The 15,655-nt window shown below is 51.0% G+C and overlaps 3 protein-coding genes across 8 annotated transcripts; 2 read left to right on the forward strand and 1 right to left on the reverse strand.

The window, feature by feature from the left end:
* Positions 1-35: 35 nt before the first annotated feature.
* On the forward strand, positions 36-2,566 carry ORMDL2 (ORMDL sphingolipid biosynthesis regulator 2). 2 transcript variants are annotated; one of them, XM_036086586.2, is made up of 4 exons: positions 36-186; positions 1,016-1,190; positions 1,355-1,506; positions 2,086-2,566. In XM_036086586.2, exons 1-4 carry the CDS (start codon positions 53-55, stop codon positions 2,219-2,221), a joined length of 597 nt encoding a protein of 198 aa, XP_035942479.2. In that variant the 5' UTR covers positions 36-52; the 3' UTR covers positions 2,222-2,566. The 2 variants fall into 2 exon arrangements, with proteins under 2 accessions (XP_035942479.2, XP_035942480.1); XM_036086587.1 differs by having other exon boundaries at positions 96-186; positions 887-1,190.
* A 214-nt stretch (positions 2,567-2,780) lies between these two features.
* Positions 2,781-10,345, reverse strand: DNAJC14 (DnaJ heat shock protein family (Hsp40) member C14). Of its 2 annotated transcripts, XM_036086576.2 has the most exons (7): positions 9,756-10,339; positions 7,841-9,309; positions 5,073-5,179; positions 4,744-4,863; positions 4,182-4,342; positions 3,997-4,099; positions 2,781-3,760 (listed from the first exon to the last, which is right to left on the reverse strand). In XM_036086576.2, the coding sequence occupies exons 2-7, from the start codon at positions 9,251-9,253 to the stop codon at positions 3,550-3,552; spliced, it is 2,115 nt and encodes a 704-aa protein (XP_035942469.1). In that variant the 5' UTR covers positions 9,254-9,309; positions 9,756-10,339; the 3' UTR covers positions 2,781-3,549. The 2 variants fall into 2 exon arrangements, with proteins under 2 accessions (XP_035942469.1, XP_077932234.1); XM_078076108.1 differs by lacking the exon at positions 3,997-4,099 and having other exon boundaries at positions 3,580-3,760; positions 9,756-10,345.
* Positions 10,346-11,071: 726 nt separating this feature from the next.
* Positions 11,072-15,572, forward strand: LOC118532172 (transmembrane protein 198-like). Of its 4 annotated transcripts, none has more exons than XM_036086580.2 (5): positions 11,072-11,300; positions 12,318-12,577; positions 13,167-13,748; positions 14,195-14,355; positions 14,478-15,572. In XM_036086580.2, exons 2-5 carry the CDS (start codon positions 12,403-12,405, stop codon positions 14,613-14,615), a joined length of 1,056 nt encoding a protein of 351 aa, XP_035942473.1. In that variant the 5' UTR covers positions 11,072-11,300; positions 12,318-12,402; the 3' UTR covers positions 14,616-15,572. The 4 variants fall into 4 exon arrangements, with proteins under 4 accessions (XP_035942473.1, XP_035942476.1, XP_035942475.1 ...); XM_036086582.2 differs by having other exon boundaries at positions 11,074-11,300; positions 14,198-14,355; XM_036086583.2 differs by lacking the exon at positions 12,318-12,577.
* The last annotated feature ends 83 nt before the right edge of the window (positions 15,573-15,655 follow it).

Consider the following 15,655-nt stretch of genomic DNA (forward strand, 5'->3'; position numbering starts at 1 on the left):
CGACGGCGGAAATGGCGACCAATTGCGCGTCCCCGTTGCAAACTGCCAACCAATGGGTGCCGGCAGCGCTGATTCTGTTCCACGAATAGGGAGAGCGCAGATGGGCGAGGACGGCTGCTTCCTGGAGACCACAGGTGTGGAAGCGAACGCCGCGCTTCGAGTCGGACGGGCTTCTGAAGCCAGCAGGTAGGGGGTGCCAGGAGACTGGAAAATGGGGCTGAGGAAAAGTGGTGCGAGGCGAAAGGTGGTGGAGGGCGGGGGTAGTTAGAGCGTCGGCAAGTTAAACACCGGGAGGAGCTCTGAAGAGAGCCCTGAGGATAGCCGATGAACGACAAACGAGAGAGGGAAACTGGGAGGAGCATGGGGCGGGTTCAATACTAGGGTTTAGGGAATTTTAGGTAAAGACGGGCGAGCAAGATCTGCTTCCCAAGTAGGCATCAACAAGCACGATTTTAAAGGGCCAAGTTCAGACGATCAGAGCCGCTCCTGGAATCGGGGATAGGGCTCCGTCTCTCGAGATGCTAAGCTCAGGTCCCTTCCCAGCTCAATCCAAAAGCCATTGGGTAAATACTTGGCAGCGCCCTTCGCTTGAGAAATAGATTGGGATGCGGCCTGCTTACATGCCAAGTGGAGAGACAGGACGGGCAAGCCCCAGAGGAAGAGGTGGGGATTAGTAGTTTCGTCCCCTCTCCCCTTATTAGTGGTTCCTTGTTTTCCCTGCTGTCCTAAGTCCCTGCCCCAAGACTAGGCTTACCTCTTCAGGTTACAGTTGAAGTCTAAGGATCAGAGTAAAGATTACCAATAATGTCTCTAAGAGTAGAGAGGACTCGTCTTGCCTTTTAAGTTTTCTTTCCTAAGTCTTCAGTTTTTCCTTTGTGCACAACAGGGAAGTTCTTTTATTCCCAATAGAGTTCAGGGGATTTGGGCTATTCAGGAGACAACTTGGGGGAACAAATTCAAAAAGAGGTTGAGAGGAAATTGAGTTGGACTCCTGCCTGATCCCCCACGGCGGCAGGATGAATGTGGGGGTGGCACACAGCGAAGTAAACCCCAACACTCGAGTGATGAATAGCCGGGGCATCTGGCTGGCCTACATCATCTTGGTAGGACTGCTGCATGTGGTTCTACTCAGCATCCCCTTCTTCAGCATTCCTGTTGTCTGGACCCTGACCAACGTCATCCATAACTTGGTGAGCACTAAACCACACCCTTATACCCAACCCAGGCCTTTCCCAACCAAAAACAAATCCCTGATTATTTGGGGATTTATGTCTTCCTTTTGGGATCTCAGCATAATTCTTGGGCTGAAGGACTACTTTCTGCCTCCTCACACTGCCCCCTTCCCTCCTCCCAGGCTATGTATGTCTTCTTACACACGGTGAAAGGGACACCCTTTGAGACCCCTGACCAAGGAAAGGCTCGGCTACTGACACACTGGGAACAGATGGACTACGGGCTCCAATTTACCTCTTCCCGCAAATTCCTCAACATCTCTCCTATCGTACTGTGAGTCCGGGGGGAGATGTGGGAAATGCTCCAAGTGTCAAGGAAAAACCCCCACAGGGAAGCTTTAAAAGAGCAGACTACTCACTTAGACCCTTTGAAGATATTATGGCATGGTCTAAATCTAGGGAGAGCAATAAAAAGTAGAAGATAGTCATCAAGCATTCCTTGCTGCCCCTTTGGTGGTAGGGGAATGGAGAAAGGACTGAGAAAACACCCAAGCAAAACCAAATGGTTTTACACTTCCAAAGGAAGAGAATAAAGCAGAACTGATATAAATCTGTGAAAACTAACTGTGGGGAATGGAAGCAAAGGGACTCTAACAGTCATATAGACTTCAGCTGTCATTTGCCACATCATTAACAATTAAAAAACACTCTAACTTATAAATCTCTAGCTAAAGGTGCTGATTATCTTCCCAACCCCAAAGTAAATACTGTTAATTTAACTGGAATATTTTCAGATATTCTAGGACTACATGCAATAAAACCGGTGATTTCAAATAGAAGAGAAAGTCACTGCAAAGTCATAAATATGGATAGGGAAGGCCAACTTCACTTAACCCATTTCTTCTCTCCCCAGCTACCTCCTGGCCAGCTTCTACACCAAATATGATGCTGCTCACTTCCTCATCAACACAGCCTCATTGCTCAGCGTACTGCTGCCTAAGTTACCCCAATTCCATGGGGTTCGTCTCTTTGGCATCAACAAATACTGAGGGATGGGGCTGGGGATAACACTGGACCAAAGGACTTAACATCCTTTCCTTCTCCATATTGTCTTCTGTGTCTTGAAAGCCCGAGAACTATATAACCTTTCACAAACTCCCAGGAAAAAAACAGATTAGAAAATGGGGCTCCCTGGGCCCAGCCCTGCTAAGAGCAGATTTCTCTGAATCAGGAAAGGTGGAAAAGATAAGGGCCAAATCCCTCTCCCTCACAGCAGGAAGCCATGTTTGAGCAGTTTGTTTGGTGATTAAGTTTTTCCAGATCTTCCACCTGCACCACCTTCCAGCTCTGTTTTGCTGTGTATTTTCCTTATAATAAAGATAATTTTTTTTTCAGATATGGCTACAGTTTGGTCAGCAGGAAGGCTAGGGAGATGTCCTCATAAGGCTGGGGAAGAAACAGGGAATAGCAACTTACTGTATAAAACTTCTCTAAGATATTTTTTTTGTCCCCTCTCCCTTGGTCCAGTAGGAGGTGCCCTTCACTCAGCTATCACTTAGTAGGGAAAGAATTCTCAAGTGAGAAAAAGGGCAAAGAAGAGAGGGAAGATACAGGTTGCCAGTTATATATTTATAGAAAGATAATCCCCTGGCTTTAAATAGATATGTACATACAAATATGAACAAACTTAAAAAAATACAAACCCTTGGATCATAAGGGGGCTTCTGGGAGCCCCTTTATCCTTCCCCCTCACCCAAGGGCAGAGGGCATGAGTCTGCTTTTTTAAAAATTATTAGTTTTGGCCATCCCTGCAGCAACAAGCATGAAGTTGGGTGATTACCCACAAGGTGAATGTCAGGAAAAATTCAAAGTTCCCACTCTCTGAACTCTATGTATAATCTCCTATAATTAGGGCTACATGCTTTCTTGTTCTCTTTTAACTAGTATGTTGGGGTAAAGGAGGGGGCTCCCTCCTGAAATAGGTCAAGAAATTATAAGATAGACTCGTAGTTTAAAAAGAGGGGGGAAAATGTCATCTGCTCTAGAAGCAAAAGACAAAGGCATACAGACCCCAGGGAAATACCAGTTCACACACTACCGTGGGAGATATTGTCCAGCCCAGGTCCGGGCTCTAGGTTCTTTGCTCTAGCCACCCCCTATTTCTTTGGTATTGTCAGAAGACAAGATTCAGTTCCTAGGTGCTGGTGGAGGAGGGAGAGTGGTTCTGGGGCTTCCTACAAGTACTGAGTGAACAATTTGGGCTTAAAATTTTCCCTTTTTTAAATATTTAAAAATAAACAAGTCAAAACTCCATCCTGTGCTATACACAGCCCTTTTGACTCCCTGACATTGATCTGAGGAAAGAAGAGAAGGGGTGTCAACGTTGGAAGGGCCTCCTCACTTTCTTCCGCCGCTTCGGTTTGGCTTCTCCCTTGGGTACTGTGCTGTTGGGCTTAGAGGCTGCAGTGGCCCCAGGGCCAGGCTGAGGAGCTGCAAAGAAGTTCCCATTGGACATCTGGCCTGGGGGTACTTGAAAGATCCGGCTCAAGAAATCCTGAAGGTCAGCAGGAGGGGCATCTGGGGTTGCTCTGAGAGGAAAACAGAAGACATTATGAGGCAAGAGCTATTAAGAGTTATATGGTTACCTGTGTTACCTGTTTATACCTAAGTTAAAGATACACTGGAAAAAAAAAAAAAACGATATACTGAGCCAGCTGCCAAACTTCTTAAGGGTAAGACATCTAGGTGTCCTAAGCAGCATGTCATCTGAAATCATATTCCGAACTACACTAGTGGGTAGATTATTGGAAGAATTAACACCTACCTCTGCCGCCCACTGGTGCCTGGAATCCGAGAACCAAATGAGATGTGATAGGGAACTCTGTGGGTATCTGGGGAGATTCCCACACGCTGGCATCCAGCCCACTCTACAAGCATGAGAAATAATTAGCCAAAACATCAAAGTTTTGAGCATACATGAGCCCATATTTCTAGAGAACAGAAGTATACCTGTGATGTCATACACCTTTCCATCCATCAGTGCAAAATAGGTGATCTTGAGGCCCAACATGCTTGACTCTGCCCAAAAGTCTCCTTCCTCAGCAGGATGCAGCCTATTACACTCAGCACAGTATCTGGCACTCTTAGGTTCCCGGTCCATTTCAAACCTCCTACAACCCAACAAAAGGACAGTTCCTTTTAATTTGTCAAGCCTACGATATTGTTATAGTATCATCATGATAATCGCCTCTCGGCCTTTTGGCTAAGATCAAGCATATAGTATCATTATTATTGACAAATACGGCTAAAATATCTAAAGTTATCTCCACTCAGTTGTTACATATGTCTACAAACACCCGTACCCTCAACCTTCTCTCTTAAAAGTAAAAATAATACTTTTTTCTCACTGCAAATTCAAATCCCCAATCCCTTGACACTATGGCAAAAGTAGAAACCTCAGGGTCTTTTTACTCATCAGCTGTATCCCCCAACTACCAGTAATACTCACAAGGAAGTCTTTGGCTACCCAATGCCTAAGCTGTGGCTGTCCCATCCCTGCCCTATTTCATACCTATGCTTTCCCTGGCATCGGCTGCACATCATAGTATTCATTGCCTCTTTGAGGTCATCCTGCAGCTTGGACAGAAACTCATTCACTGAACGGCTCAGCTCATTCTCTGCCATTCGTTTCCTAAGAGAAAAAAGCCTTTGTAAATCAGAAGGTATTGAGCAGGGGACAAAGGGAGATGAATCTTTTAGCCTCTTGAGGCCCCGGGCCAGCTAGAAAGATAAGCAACCCCAGTTCTCTCCGCCTCAGAGAGCCTCATCCACAAGTCCAGGGAGCTCTACTATGAAGATTACTCATTTATCCCACCTGACAATTTCCCATTTCCAACTTACATTTCATATTCCTTCCGCCTTTCAGGGTTGCTGACAATGTCCCAAGCTGCCCGCAAAACCTTGAAGGCCTCCTCTGCCCGGGGATGATGATTTTTGTCAGGATGAACCTACCAAGACAAAAGATTTCATCACAAATCCATTCCAACCCTCTCCCCAACTTAGGTCAATATACCCTCATTATCAGGATGCCTGGGTGGTTCTGTGGGTTAAGCATCTGATTCTTGATCTCAGGGTTGTGAGTTCAAGCCTGGCATTGGGCTACACACTGGGCGTAGAACCTAATTAAAAAAAATAATAACAACCCTCATATCAAAGGGTTATCTTTCACCACCCTTTTAGAGAATCAATACAGCTTAATGACTAATTGCTCTGGCTCTGCAGCCAGATACGGGATCAAGTTCTATCTCTGTCACTATTAACTATATGACCTAGAATATTATATCTATCATGGATTACTGGGAGAATACTCACAACATATATAGTACAGGATTTGGCAGTAGGGTGATCCACCATCTCAGTGTGCCTGGGACTGTCCCAGTTTTGGCACTGAAAGTTCGTGTCTCAAGAAACCCTCAATCCTAGGCAAACAGGGATGGTTGGTCACCCTACCTGGTACATGCATACTACGCCCTCACATTTTAACTCACTGTCAATCATAAAGTAAGAGTTCCAAAGATATTACATCCTCAAACTCATTCTAACTAGAAAATTCTCATATGTCCTTCCTACAATGGTTTGCCTTTCTGTCCCAGAAATGAAATAGCATATTGTGATCCTCACAGGCTTTTTATCCACCTTTCAGCCTTTTCTCGAAGACAAATAGTATCCTCACCTCCTACAGCTTCCTGATTGTTCCCATCCTCCTTTTCCAAAAGTGCAGAATAAAGCTAGTCTCCTGATGATGCCAAATAAATAGAATGCTGTTAAATCTCCACGTACCCATGCTTATAGGACAGCCTTTTAGTCCTGGTCACTCTGAGGCTTAATAAGGGCAGTGAGAGTTTCTGTAAAAGCAGCCCCAGACAGTGGCCCAGAACAAGGGAGTACTTTGAGGGGTAGGGCAGGTGTGTTTAGGATCAGGGAACTTAACTCTATCTCTACTCCAAGAAAGCAAGTTGAAAATGAGAATTTTTCTAAGAATGCTATTCCCCAAGAGAGGATGTCTGCTAAAAGACATGAAAGTGAGAAAAACACTCTACTGCTAGTAACAATCTGAGTGTAAACTATCATTCCCCACTCTTAAGAATATCCCAGTCTAGGGGCGCCTGGGTGGCTCAGTCGTTAAGCGTCTGCCTTCGGCTCAGGTCATGATCCCAGGGTCCTGGGGATCGAGCCCCGCATTGGGCTCCCTGCTTGGCGGGAAGCCTGCTTCTCCCTCTCCCACTCCCCCTGCTTGTGGTCCCTCTCTCGCTCTCTGTCAAAAAATAAAATAAAATCTTAAAAAAAAAAGAATATCCCAGTCTATCCACTAAGGGGCATGCATTTCCCACCAAACTAATTTAGTCCTCTGCTAAGTTACAGGCCTGGTACCTTACTGTGTCTTGAACGGTTAATGGACACCTTGGTTACCCATTCCTCTTTGTTGACATGCAGTCCTTGAGGTAATTTACACACCGTGATAATTTTACCAGTCCAGTTCCATACACTCAAACAGGCCTCCGATGGAATTTACACACATGACTTATAGTCATAATATAGTTTTACTTACAGAAAAAGCCGTAATAATCGTATCTAAAAATATCAAATTAGTATCTAGTAATAGCAATTTACATGCTTGTATTAAACCATTTCCCTCAAGCAAATGGGGCATCACAACTGCCACCTGTACCACCCGCCCCTTTATCAATAAAAGCAACCATATCATGGGGCGCCTGGCTGGCTCAGTCAATAGGGCAATGGGACTCTTGATCTCAGGGTTGTGGGTTTGAGCCCCACATCAGGTATAGAGATTACTTAAAAATGAAATCTTAAAAAGAAAAACAACAAAAACCATATGTTCATGTATGACCTACAGATGCACATGCCTCTCTATGGTTTATGTTCTACTCTCTTTCCCTTTTCCACTCTAGACTGCTGGTCTTGAAATACTTTGTTTTCTTTCACCTGGTCCTGGAATAATCACATGCACTCCCTGAATCTTCCCACACTAAGTCCACACTCGGCTCTCTGGGACAGATAGTTGGATTTCACCCTGTTCAAAAAACCCTCATTTGTTCAGGGTAGAAGAATTGACAGGCTTTCTGATTAGGCCTCTTCTCCACCCTAGTTAGAGGGACTTCATTTGGATATTCCAGGGTGAGTGGTCCAACATTGATAGACCAGGTTCATTTCTTTTCATTAAGAATCTCATGACAAGGGGCACCTGGGTGGCTCAGTCGGTTAAGCGTCTGCCTTCAGCTCAGGTCATGATCCCGGGGTTCTGGGACCAAGCCCCTGCATCCTGGCTCCCTGCTCAGCGGGGAGTCTGCGTCTCTCTCTTGCCCCCCCACTCCCCCCCCCCCCGCCTCATGCACTCTCTCTAGTGCTCTCTCTCTCAAATAAATCTTTTTTTAAAAAAAAAAATCTCATGACAAAAAGCTTAAAATGAAGGGAAAGTCAGATCCCATAGTAGAGGGGGAAAAGTCTTTATGACTATTTCCTAAGAATTAATGTTACTCCAGCTTCAAGTTGACTTTTTACTCTGCCTTCTCTTTATCATACTCTCCCTAAAATTGGAATAGAAAATACGAGCACAAAAGAGGAACATGAAACACGGGAAAGGTACTCACCATCACTGCCAGCTGCCTATAGGCCTTCTTCAGTTCAACATCAGATGCTGTGGCTTCAACCCCCAACACATGGAAAGGGTTTAGCTCATCCTCAGGAACCCCAGCCATGGTCAAGAGTCGAGCCACTTCCTCCTCAGGCTGGCAGTAGCGACCACCTGCTACAGGTGCATTCCCCTGCCTGTTAGTCCTTGGCTTGACCCAAGGCAACTCCAGCCAACCCCACTGAAACATTTTTACCAACTGCTGCCATGGCCTGCTATCTCTCAGCAGAATCAGGCAATGCTGCAAGGTGGGAAAATCCAGCCAAGAAAAGAGCCAAGTGGCTTTACCCCTCCAGCCTAACCGGTCACCCAGTCCCACCAGAAACCGCCAGCCCAACTGCAGACAGCCCAACAAGAGGGCCAGAGCCAGAAGCAGCAAAGCACCCAGTAGCCTAAGAAAACGGGTGAACAGCCCTGCCCCATAGTAACATCCTTGGCTCAGAAATTGGAACATCACCTGGGCCCAGCCCCCCAGCCGCCCTGCCCAGACTCCCAGCCAGACTCGAAAAAGGTCCAGATCACTGCCTTTCAGCTGCCTGCATGCATAGATGAGATGGCCACAAGTTTCCACGTACTCTCCCACCAATACCAGCAGTTCAATCAGCCACCAGAAGCCTGCCTGTCCAAGCTGACACAGTTCCTCTGCTCCCCATAATCCCAGGCCTCTGCGCTTATCTGCCTGACTTCTTTTCCGGCCCAGCCGATGTCGGCCAGGGGACCTGGGATCTCTGCGTCCACCCTCCCGAGTATCCTCCTTGGCCGGGATGCGGTGTCGCTGTCGCCGGGGTGGCGGTTTCTTCGCGCTGGGCACACGTGAAAAATCACTGGGGAACTTAAGAGGTTCCTCATCATCATATTCCTCTTCCAACTCTTCATCTTCCCCCAAAACTGGAGAGGTACAATGGTGGCAAAAGTTGCTAGAAGAGCTATCTCCTCCCTCAGAGTAAGGCCCTTCAGGGATTCCAGGGGTTCCCTGGCAGTTGCAAGCAGATGGAATGGAAAGAAAAGAAGGGTTCCCATCCTCCTGGTACCCAGCCTCATTCTCTCTTGAGAGTTCCTGGTCCACTCCTGACTCTTCTTCTGAAGATGCCTCACTCTGGTCAGGGTCCTCTCCATCCCTAGGGGGTCCTGGACCCCTTGGGGGGCCATGGCTTGGATCCGACCAGTGGGCTGGGTTTGGGGGCTGTGTGTACTTAGGACTAGAGTGCTCTGTGAGGCAGCGGGTACCATTAGGAGCAGGCCCGGCTGAGTCCCTGAGTCCTGAGAATGAAAGTATTTCAGGGTCCACAGAGGATCCTAAAGTCCTGAAGGAGGCACCACCACTGTGGTGGGCTCCACACAACCCTCCTTCTCCGGGGTGCTTCTGGGCCATGACCCCGGGGCTTCCTGAGGATTTTAGGTCACAGCCATCATGATAAGTCCTGATGCCTGTAACAAAGGTATCAAGGTGGGGATGATCAGGATTGAACCAAGAGAGGGGTTAAATAACCTTAAATTGGGGATATAATTAATGGACCCATCTCCCTTGTTTTCTCAAATTTTTCTGGGGCGTTCGTTATCCCTACCAATAAGCCAATACTACATTAACCACAACCGTGCTCCCCCCCCCTCAAAAATCCCCTTAGTTTTTCTTCTTTCCCCAAAAAGCTATAATCCAGAATCAGGGAAATAGAGAGGTACCGCAAAGGGTGTGGCCCGGGGGTCACTCTTGGGTAAAAAGGGAAAGACGACCGGAAAGGGGGGCCGCAGGCTGCCAGAAAAGGGTGGGGACCGTGCGGCTCTTAAAGAAAACCTGGGGGGCGGAGCTTAGGGTTGCCCCTGAGAAAGACATCCAGGAAACCTTGGGCTGGGTAGAGGGGGCGAAGGTAACGTACCCGAAGAGCGGCGGTAACTCCTCCCCCTCGAGCAGCTGGGCCTAGGGCCAGGGGGAGCTACGAGAGCAGCTCCCCCGGCTCCGCCTCCCGCTCACGCTCTGCTTCCGCCTTCCGTCCCCGCCGTGGCCGCCGACCTACGCCTACTTCCACTTCCGGGGTCACCCGGGAAGAGACGGGAAGGAAACGAAAAAGCGGTTGGCGGAGGCGCGAGCCAGTCGAGCAAGCTCTGAGTCAAATCGGAGGAGGCGGTCCTGAGGAAGCACTGGCTGGCCCCGCCCCTTAAAGGGCTCTCTGCTGCCACCCTCCGCGTCCTGGAGTGATACCCCCGAGGCTGCACCGCTGGTGGGCGCTGCAGCAGTGCCTGCGGACGGGGGACAGATTTTTCAGGGTTCCTCTGGCCGTATTCGTGGGCTTTGCCGAGACTGGGAGATGGAGGACAGCCACCGAGCCACAGTCTGTTTCCCTTGCAGACAAAACCAGGGAGCGTAGAAGAGCCACCACCCCGATCCTTTCCCGGCTGCCTGTAGCGAGGACAGAGGTCCTTTTGTATCATGCGGAGGTGGAGCAGAGGGGAGGACGCCCCGGGCCCGCCCCGGCCTCCCTGCACTGCCCCTTCTTTCCCAGCAATCCTCGGCCTCCCCAGGGCCTGACCCAGCTGGCGAACTGCCCGGTGTAACTGCGGCTCCCACGGCCCGGATCCGCCCCTCGGGACGCAGCTCCAAGGCACCGTCAACGGAGCGGCTCTGGGCGACTAGGAGCGTAGCTCCGCTGGGCTCAGGACCGGAGCGGAGTGCCAAAAACCACTGCACTCATCTACATGCTGTTTTGCGTCTCATTTGCATACCGAGCTGCACTCGGTCGACGTCGACACGCGCTCCCGCCCCCACGCAGACCCCGCTTGGGTCCCCTCCTCTGCACGCGCCTCTGCCGTTAGTCCCCCTTCCAGACCCCGTCTTGCTCCGCAAGTTTTTCCGCCCATGAGCCCCTCGCCGGCTCCCCCAGTCCTGTAAAAGCCCCTTCCCCGGGTCCCCGATCTCGACCACCGGGTTCTCCAGAAGACAATACTCCAATTCTCTGGGAAGTGGAAGAAACCAAGCGGGGCTAGGGGGGCGCTGGGACCCCAGTTGGGGCTTTGAGAGCTTCTAGTTGTCGAGTCTTCGCCTAAGTATTCAGAGACCTTTCCCCAGACTTCTTGCGGTGTCCCCAAAACCGTTCCCTGCTATGGTCGGGGGGGTCTCTGGTCCCAGCCTAGAGCAGTGGCCAAACTGGGTCCCCCCCACACATAGGGAAAAGAGTTGGAGGGGCCCGCCCCGTGATGTCACCCTCCACACACCCTGTCCCCTTCCTCCACCCCCCAGGCTGGTTGCATTTAGCTCACGGGGCTTGGGCTTCGACTTGGAAGAGTTTAGGGGGCAACGAACAGAGTGACCCTGGGGGTGCCCACGCCCGACAGCCGCCCCGACGCCTAGGACCTCCGGGCAAGGATGCAGCAGGGGGGTTAGGGAAGCACTTCTACCCCCGCCTCTCCTGAGCCCTGGCAGGGTGGTGAGTAGTTAACACTCCTTCCCCAATCTGTCCTTGTTTAGAGTCCCTAGACTTCCAAGCGGATTGAAGAGAGGAGCCCCAGGGATTCCCCACGCCAACACTCTAGCTTGTTAGGACCTTGATGTCCAAAAGAAGACAGATGAAAGCCCCTGCATCCATCCTACCCCACTCCCACAGTGCCCCCAATGCCAGCCCCTCCTTGGTGTTTTCCTTTCAGGAGCTGAATTCAAATCCCACTGGCAGCCCTGACACCCCTAGGGCAAGGGAGGGGTAGGAAAAGTCCCACCAATGTCCTGAGAGGAGGAGCAAGAGGCTACCAGGATGTGAGATGTCTGTGGGCAAGGTGCCTGCTTAGTCCAAGAGGGACCATGGGAATTGGACTGTGGCTGGATGCACCTTCCCCCAACAACTCCATCTCCACATGAAGCTGAGGCTTCAGAACCTTGACAAAGTGTGGGGACTGTCTCTACTTGATTCCTTGTCCCAAACTCTTTTGGTGTCTGTTTCTTTTCTCCCCTCTTCCTTCCCTGGGGTTGGAGCAGCTGTCCAGAGACCCCACCATGACTCATTCTCTCCTCTTTCTCCTCCTCCCCCCTCAATTAACCCCACCTTTCCCAGTCCAGTGAGGCAGTATTGAGTCCCAACTGCAGATGGGGCAAGATTTCTTTTTAGCTGGAACAAGCTGCTGGGCCTTTAGCACCCAGTCCCACTAATGTCCCTGGGCCCCTCCTTCCACTGACTTAGGACTTCCTACTCTTCCCAACCACCCTGGAAAGCTAGGGAGCAGATAAAGTGTCATAACTTTATAAGATTTTAGTTTAAGTTTTACTTAATGTCCTTGTTTCAGAGGGTAGTAAAAAGACAGCTGGCTCCCCTTGACCCAATCCTGTAGATTTTTTCAGTTACCCCAGCAAGGCCATGCTCCCTCCTGAAATTGGCCTTTCTTCATAAGAAGTAGAGGTACAGAATCCTCAAGATTCATGGGCACCTGAGTTCCTGCCCCCTACCCCCTTGCAGGTTTCCCAACCCCCTCAAGATATTCATGGATGGATGAGAGGAGCTGACACTGACCTTCCCCTCTGGGATCACCTTTTCTTCGGCCATGGAGGAAGCCTTGTTGCCCCTGGCCATGACCTCTGACCCCAGGCCCTTTAATCAACAACTCCCAGAGCCTCCAGACCCAAGATGTGTCTTGGAACCCCAGGACAATCCTGAACTGGCACCCGCCCTGGTGTGTGCTCTTTGTTGCTGCTTTGGAATCATCTACTGCTGCTTCGGTGAGGGCAGGGCCAGGATTCTGGGGGGCAGCTGCCCAAAACTGTCACCCTCAAGGATGATGCCAACTTTCTCCTTTGCTCCTGGGCCACCTCTACGCCTCTATCAGGGGATGCCTACCTTCATGCTGCTCTTGCCAGCTCATCTTGCCCCCGCCCCATATCCATGCCCTCTAGCACTGACCCCTGGCAACTCTCACTTGCCTCTCCCTTCCCTCCTACCTCAAAACTCCATTCCCACATTATCCTCCATGTTTAAGCCTTCTTCAACCCTTCCCCAATAACCTAAATCAGCCTGTGCTGACTTCTTCCCATCTACCATCCCTGGAAGTACTAAACCTTTTTTTCCATATTTACTCTGCACAGTGTATCCATCTTACCTCCTGATTTTTCCTCCCACCCCCTCACAGTTTTTGAAAGGTCCCTGCCTTCCCTGAGATGATCCCTTTCTGCCCCTTGCCTTGAGGTCCCTGGGTTGCTGCTCCTGTCTTCTGCTCCTCTGGTTAGCCACTCCTCTCCCTTCTGATTAATCAGAGCCATCCCTGTAGATGTCCCCTTTCTGTCTCTCAGTGCCTCCTGCCTCCTTTCCCAGGCTACCGCTGCTTCAAGGCAGTAATGTTTCTCTCGGGCCTGCTGTCAGGAGCTCTGGTGATCTTCCTGCTGTGCCACAAGGAGCGAGTGCTAGAGACACAGCTGAGCCTGGAGGTGAGCGCGGGCATTGCGCTGGGCATCGGACTCCTCTGTGGCCTGGTCACCATGTTGGTTCGCAGCGTTGGGCTCTTCCTGACTGGTCTCCTGCTAGGCCTAACCCTGGGTGCCGGGGCCCTGCTGGGCACAGAGCCCATCTACCAACCACCTTCAGCCTGGGTGCCGGCTGGGGGGCTGGTGGGGCTGGCACTGCTGGGAGCCCTGCTCACGCTTCGGTGGCCACGTCCGTTCACAGTTCTGGGCACAGCCCTGCTGGGTGCTGCGGTGCTGGTGGCCTGTGCTGACTACTTCCTAGAGGGGCTGGCACTGGGCAGTCGGCTGGGCCAACGCTTGCAGGCACTTCCAGCCTTGCCTCCTCTCTGCTGGTATAGCTGGGTCTTGCTGGGCACCTGGCCAGCCCTGGGGGCCCTTGGGGCCCTAGCCCAGTGGAAGCTCATGGATGAGGAACATGGAGGCCACGCCAATGGTGAGTTAGTGCCATGGTACAGAAGCAGCCAACCTGTGCCTTCTCGTGTCCCCAGTTCCCAAACTTGACGGGGTCGGGGGGGGGGAGAATTATACTTAGGGGTGGCGGTGTCTAAGGTGAATAAGGCAGGGCACTGAAAGGAAGTTAGAGCTGGAGGAGCCAACGGTCTGGGTAAGAATGAGGAAAAATTCTCAGAGGAGCAGAAGCAGGGAGGAGTTAGTTACTGGGGACTGTTATGGAAGGAAAGGACGGTCTCAGGGAAGTCCAGGAGGAAAGTGTAGGAGGATTCCAAAGAAGAGTTTCTATTAGAATAACCAGGGGGGAAATGAGGCTTGAGAGAGACAGAACAGGGAGATCAAATGGGTTTCTCTAGAGGGTGAGGGTGTTTGGGGGTGGGATTCAAGGTCTAAAGAGGCCTCCCTGAGTCCGTACGGCCCCCTCCCAAGCAGTGGTCTTGAGCCACCAGCGAAGGCATCTTCAACTCCTTCGGATCCGTCAGCAAGAGGCCAAGTGGCACCGGACATCCCCTGGGGTGGGGCTCTGTGAAGGCAGCTACCGGCGCCAGCTTCCCCCCAACGCTCGGAGCCCTGCTGATAGTCTGGCTCCCGTGAGTGAGGGGAGGGGCACACTTGGGGATGGGGCAGAGGGCACATGGGGATGGTCACGGTAGGAGGTGGGGGCTCTGACCCAGGCCCTTCCTTCAGCCCTCTCTGCCCTGTGCCTCTCCAGAGTTATCTCCAGAGCCTTCGAGAGCGCCAACTGGGACCAGGCACCCAGGCCACAGCCCCCCACACCGTCCTGGATCTGGATTCTGACTGCGGTTCCACTGTACCCCTCACCACACCTTCTGGTTCCACCCAGACCTGAGCCTAAACCTCCACTGATGCTTCCACCCCTAGCAAGGGCCTTGGAACACCAAGTGTGCAGGACCTGAGCCCACAGGACCCTCACACAAACTTCCCCACCTCTCTCACTGGGGATAGAATCTGTATTCCAACCCAGACCAGCCCTGTAGGGATATGTTTCAGGGACAGATAAAGGGGAATCTTGTGGGGAGGGGAGAATGGAAGTATGAGTACCTACCTCTGTCCAGTAACAGAGGTGCCCTGGCCCCTAAAGTAACTGACTTCCGAATTCCCTCCCAACCAAGGAGGGCCCTTACCCAAAAAGCCTTTTATATACTTGCCTCAGTGTGCCTCACAATGGTAAAATAAGGGTTTTTGTTGTAGGACCTACAGAAAACCAGGAAGCTCCCTAAAGCACTCAATAGCTATTTGATGGGGAGAAGGGCACAGAGGAGCTCTAAGATCACCTAATCCCTACACCTCTCATTAGCAGGTGGTTGGCTCCTGGTTAGCCTTTCCTCCTGGGTCCCATAGGCTCAAGTCCCCTTCTCCTACCTCAGTTGGGAGTACTGTCCTCCATGGTGCTTCCCTTTCTCTCCTTAATGTGGGGAAGACCACAGGGCAATGCGTGGCGCAGAACCTGCCTCCCCCCAAAGCTGTCTACTTGCTCCAAGGAGAGACCATTTGCCCACATGCCAGAGTCTTGCCCTTTTGCCCAGAGTAGCCCGGTCTTCACGGCTGCATGGGAGACAAGTGCCTTCTCTGCTTCTCACTGTAGGTGATGCTAATCTCCTTAACTAGAACTTTGTCCCAGCCACCAACCCATTCTAACTCCCTCCTCTGATTCTCCTGCTCAGAGTCTGTTCCCTGGTTCCCCAGACAGCATGAAGGAAGATATCTTCCTCCCCTGGGCAACAAAGCTATGATGGGAGGGAGGAAGAACACGGAGCATGTGAATAAAATGGCATTGAACACTGAACCGGGGAGTCCAGCCCCTGCTGTTGCTGCTCTTTTCTTTCTCTGCACCCCCAAACAGCGAGACTGACAAGTCCTCTGGTCCCC

The sequence above is a fragment of the Halichoerus grypus genome, chromosome 6, assembly GCF_964656455.1.
Source record: "Halichoerus grypus chromosome 6, mHalGry1.hap1.1, whole genome shotgun sequence".
Classification (NCBI taxonomy): Eukaryota; Metazoa; Chordata; class Mammalia; order Carnivora; family Phocidae; genus Halichoerus; species Halichoerus grypus.

Bases quoted from the DNA above. Each gene is read 5' to 3' on its own strand.
- DNAJC14 (XM_036086576.2), bottom strand. From the start codon at position 9,253: ATGGCCCAGAAGCACCCCGGAGAAGGAGGGTTGTGTGGAGCCCACCAC. The intron at 5,180-7,840 runs GTGAGTACCTTT...TTGTCTTGGTAG, and splicing joins ATAGGCAGCTGGCAGTGATG to GTTCATCCTGACAAAAATCA. The intron at 4,864-5,072 runs GTAAGTTGGAAA...TTTTTCTCTTAG, and splicing joins AGGCGGAAGGAATATGAAAT to GAAACGAATGGCAGAGAATG.
- LOC118532172 (XM_036086580.2), top strand. From the start codon at position 12,403: ATGGAGGAAGCCTTGTTGCCCCTGGCCATGACCTCTGACCCCAGGCCC. The intron at 13,749-14,194 runs GTGAGTTAGTGC...CCCCCTCCCAAG, and splicing joins ACATGGAGGCCACGCCAATG to CAGTGGTCTTGAGCCACCAG. The intron at 14,356-14,477 runs GTGAGTGAGGGG...GTGCCTCTCCAG, and splicing joins CTGCTGATAGTCTGGCTCCC to AGTTATCTCCAGAGCCTTCG.
- ORMDL2 (XM_036086586.2), top strand. From the start codon at position 53: ATGGGTGCCGGCAGCGCTGATTCTGTTCCACGAATAGGGAGAGCGCAG. The intron at 187-1,015 runs GTAGGGGGTGCC...CCACGGCGGCAG, and splicing joins CGGGCTTCTGAAGCCAGCAG to GATGAATGTGGGGGTGGCAC. The intron at 1,507-2,085 runs GTGAGTCCGGGG...TTCTCTCCCCAG, and splicing joins AACATCTCTCCTATCGTACT to CTACCTCCTGGCCAGCTTCT.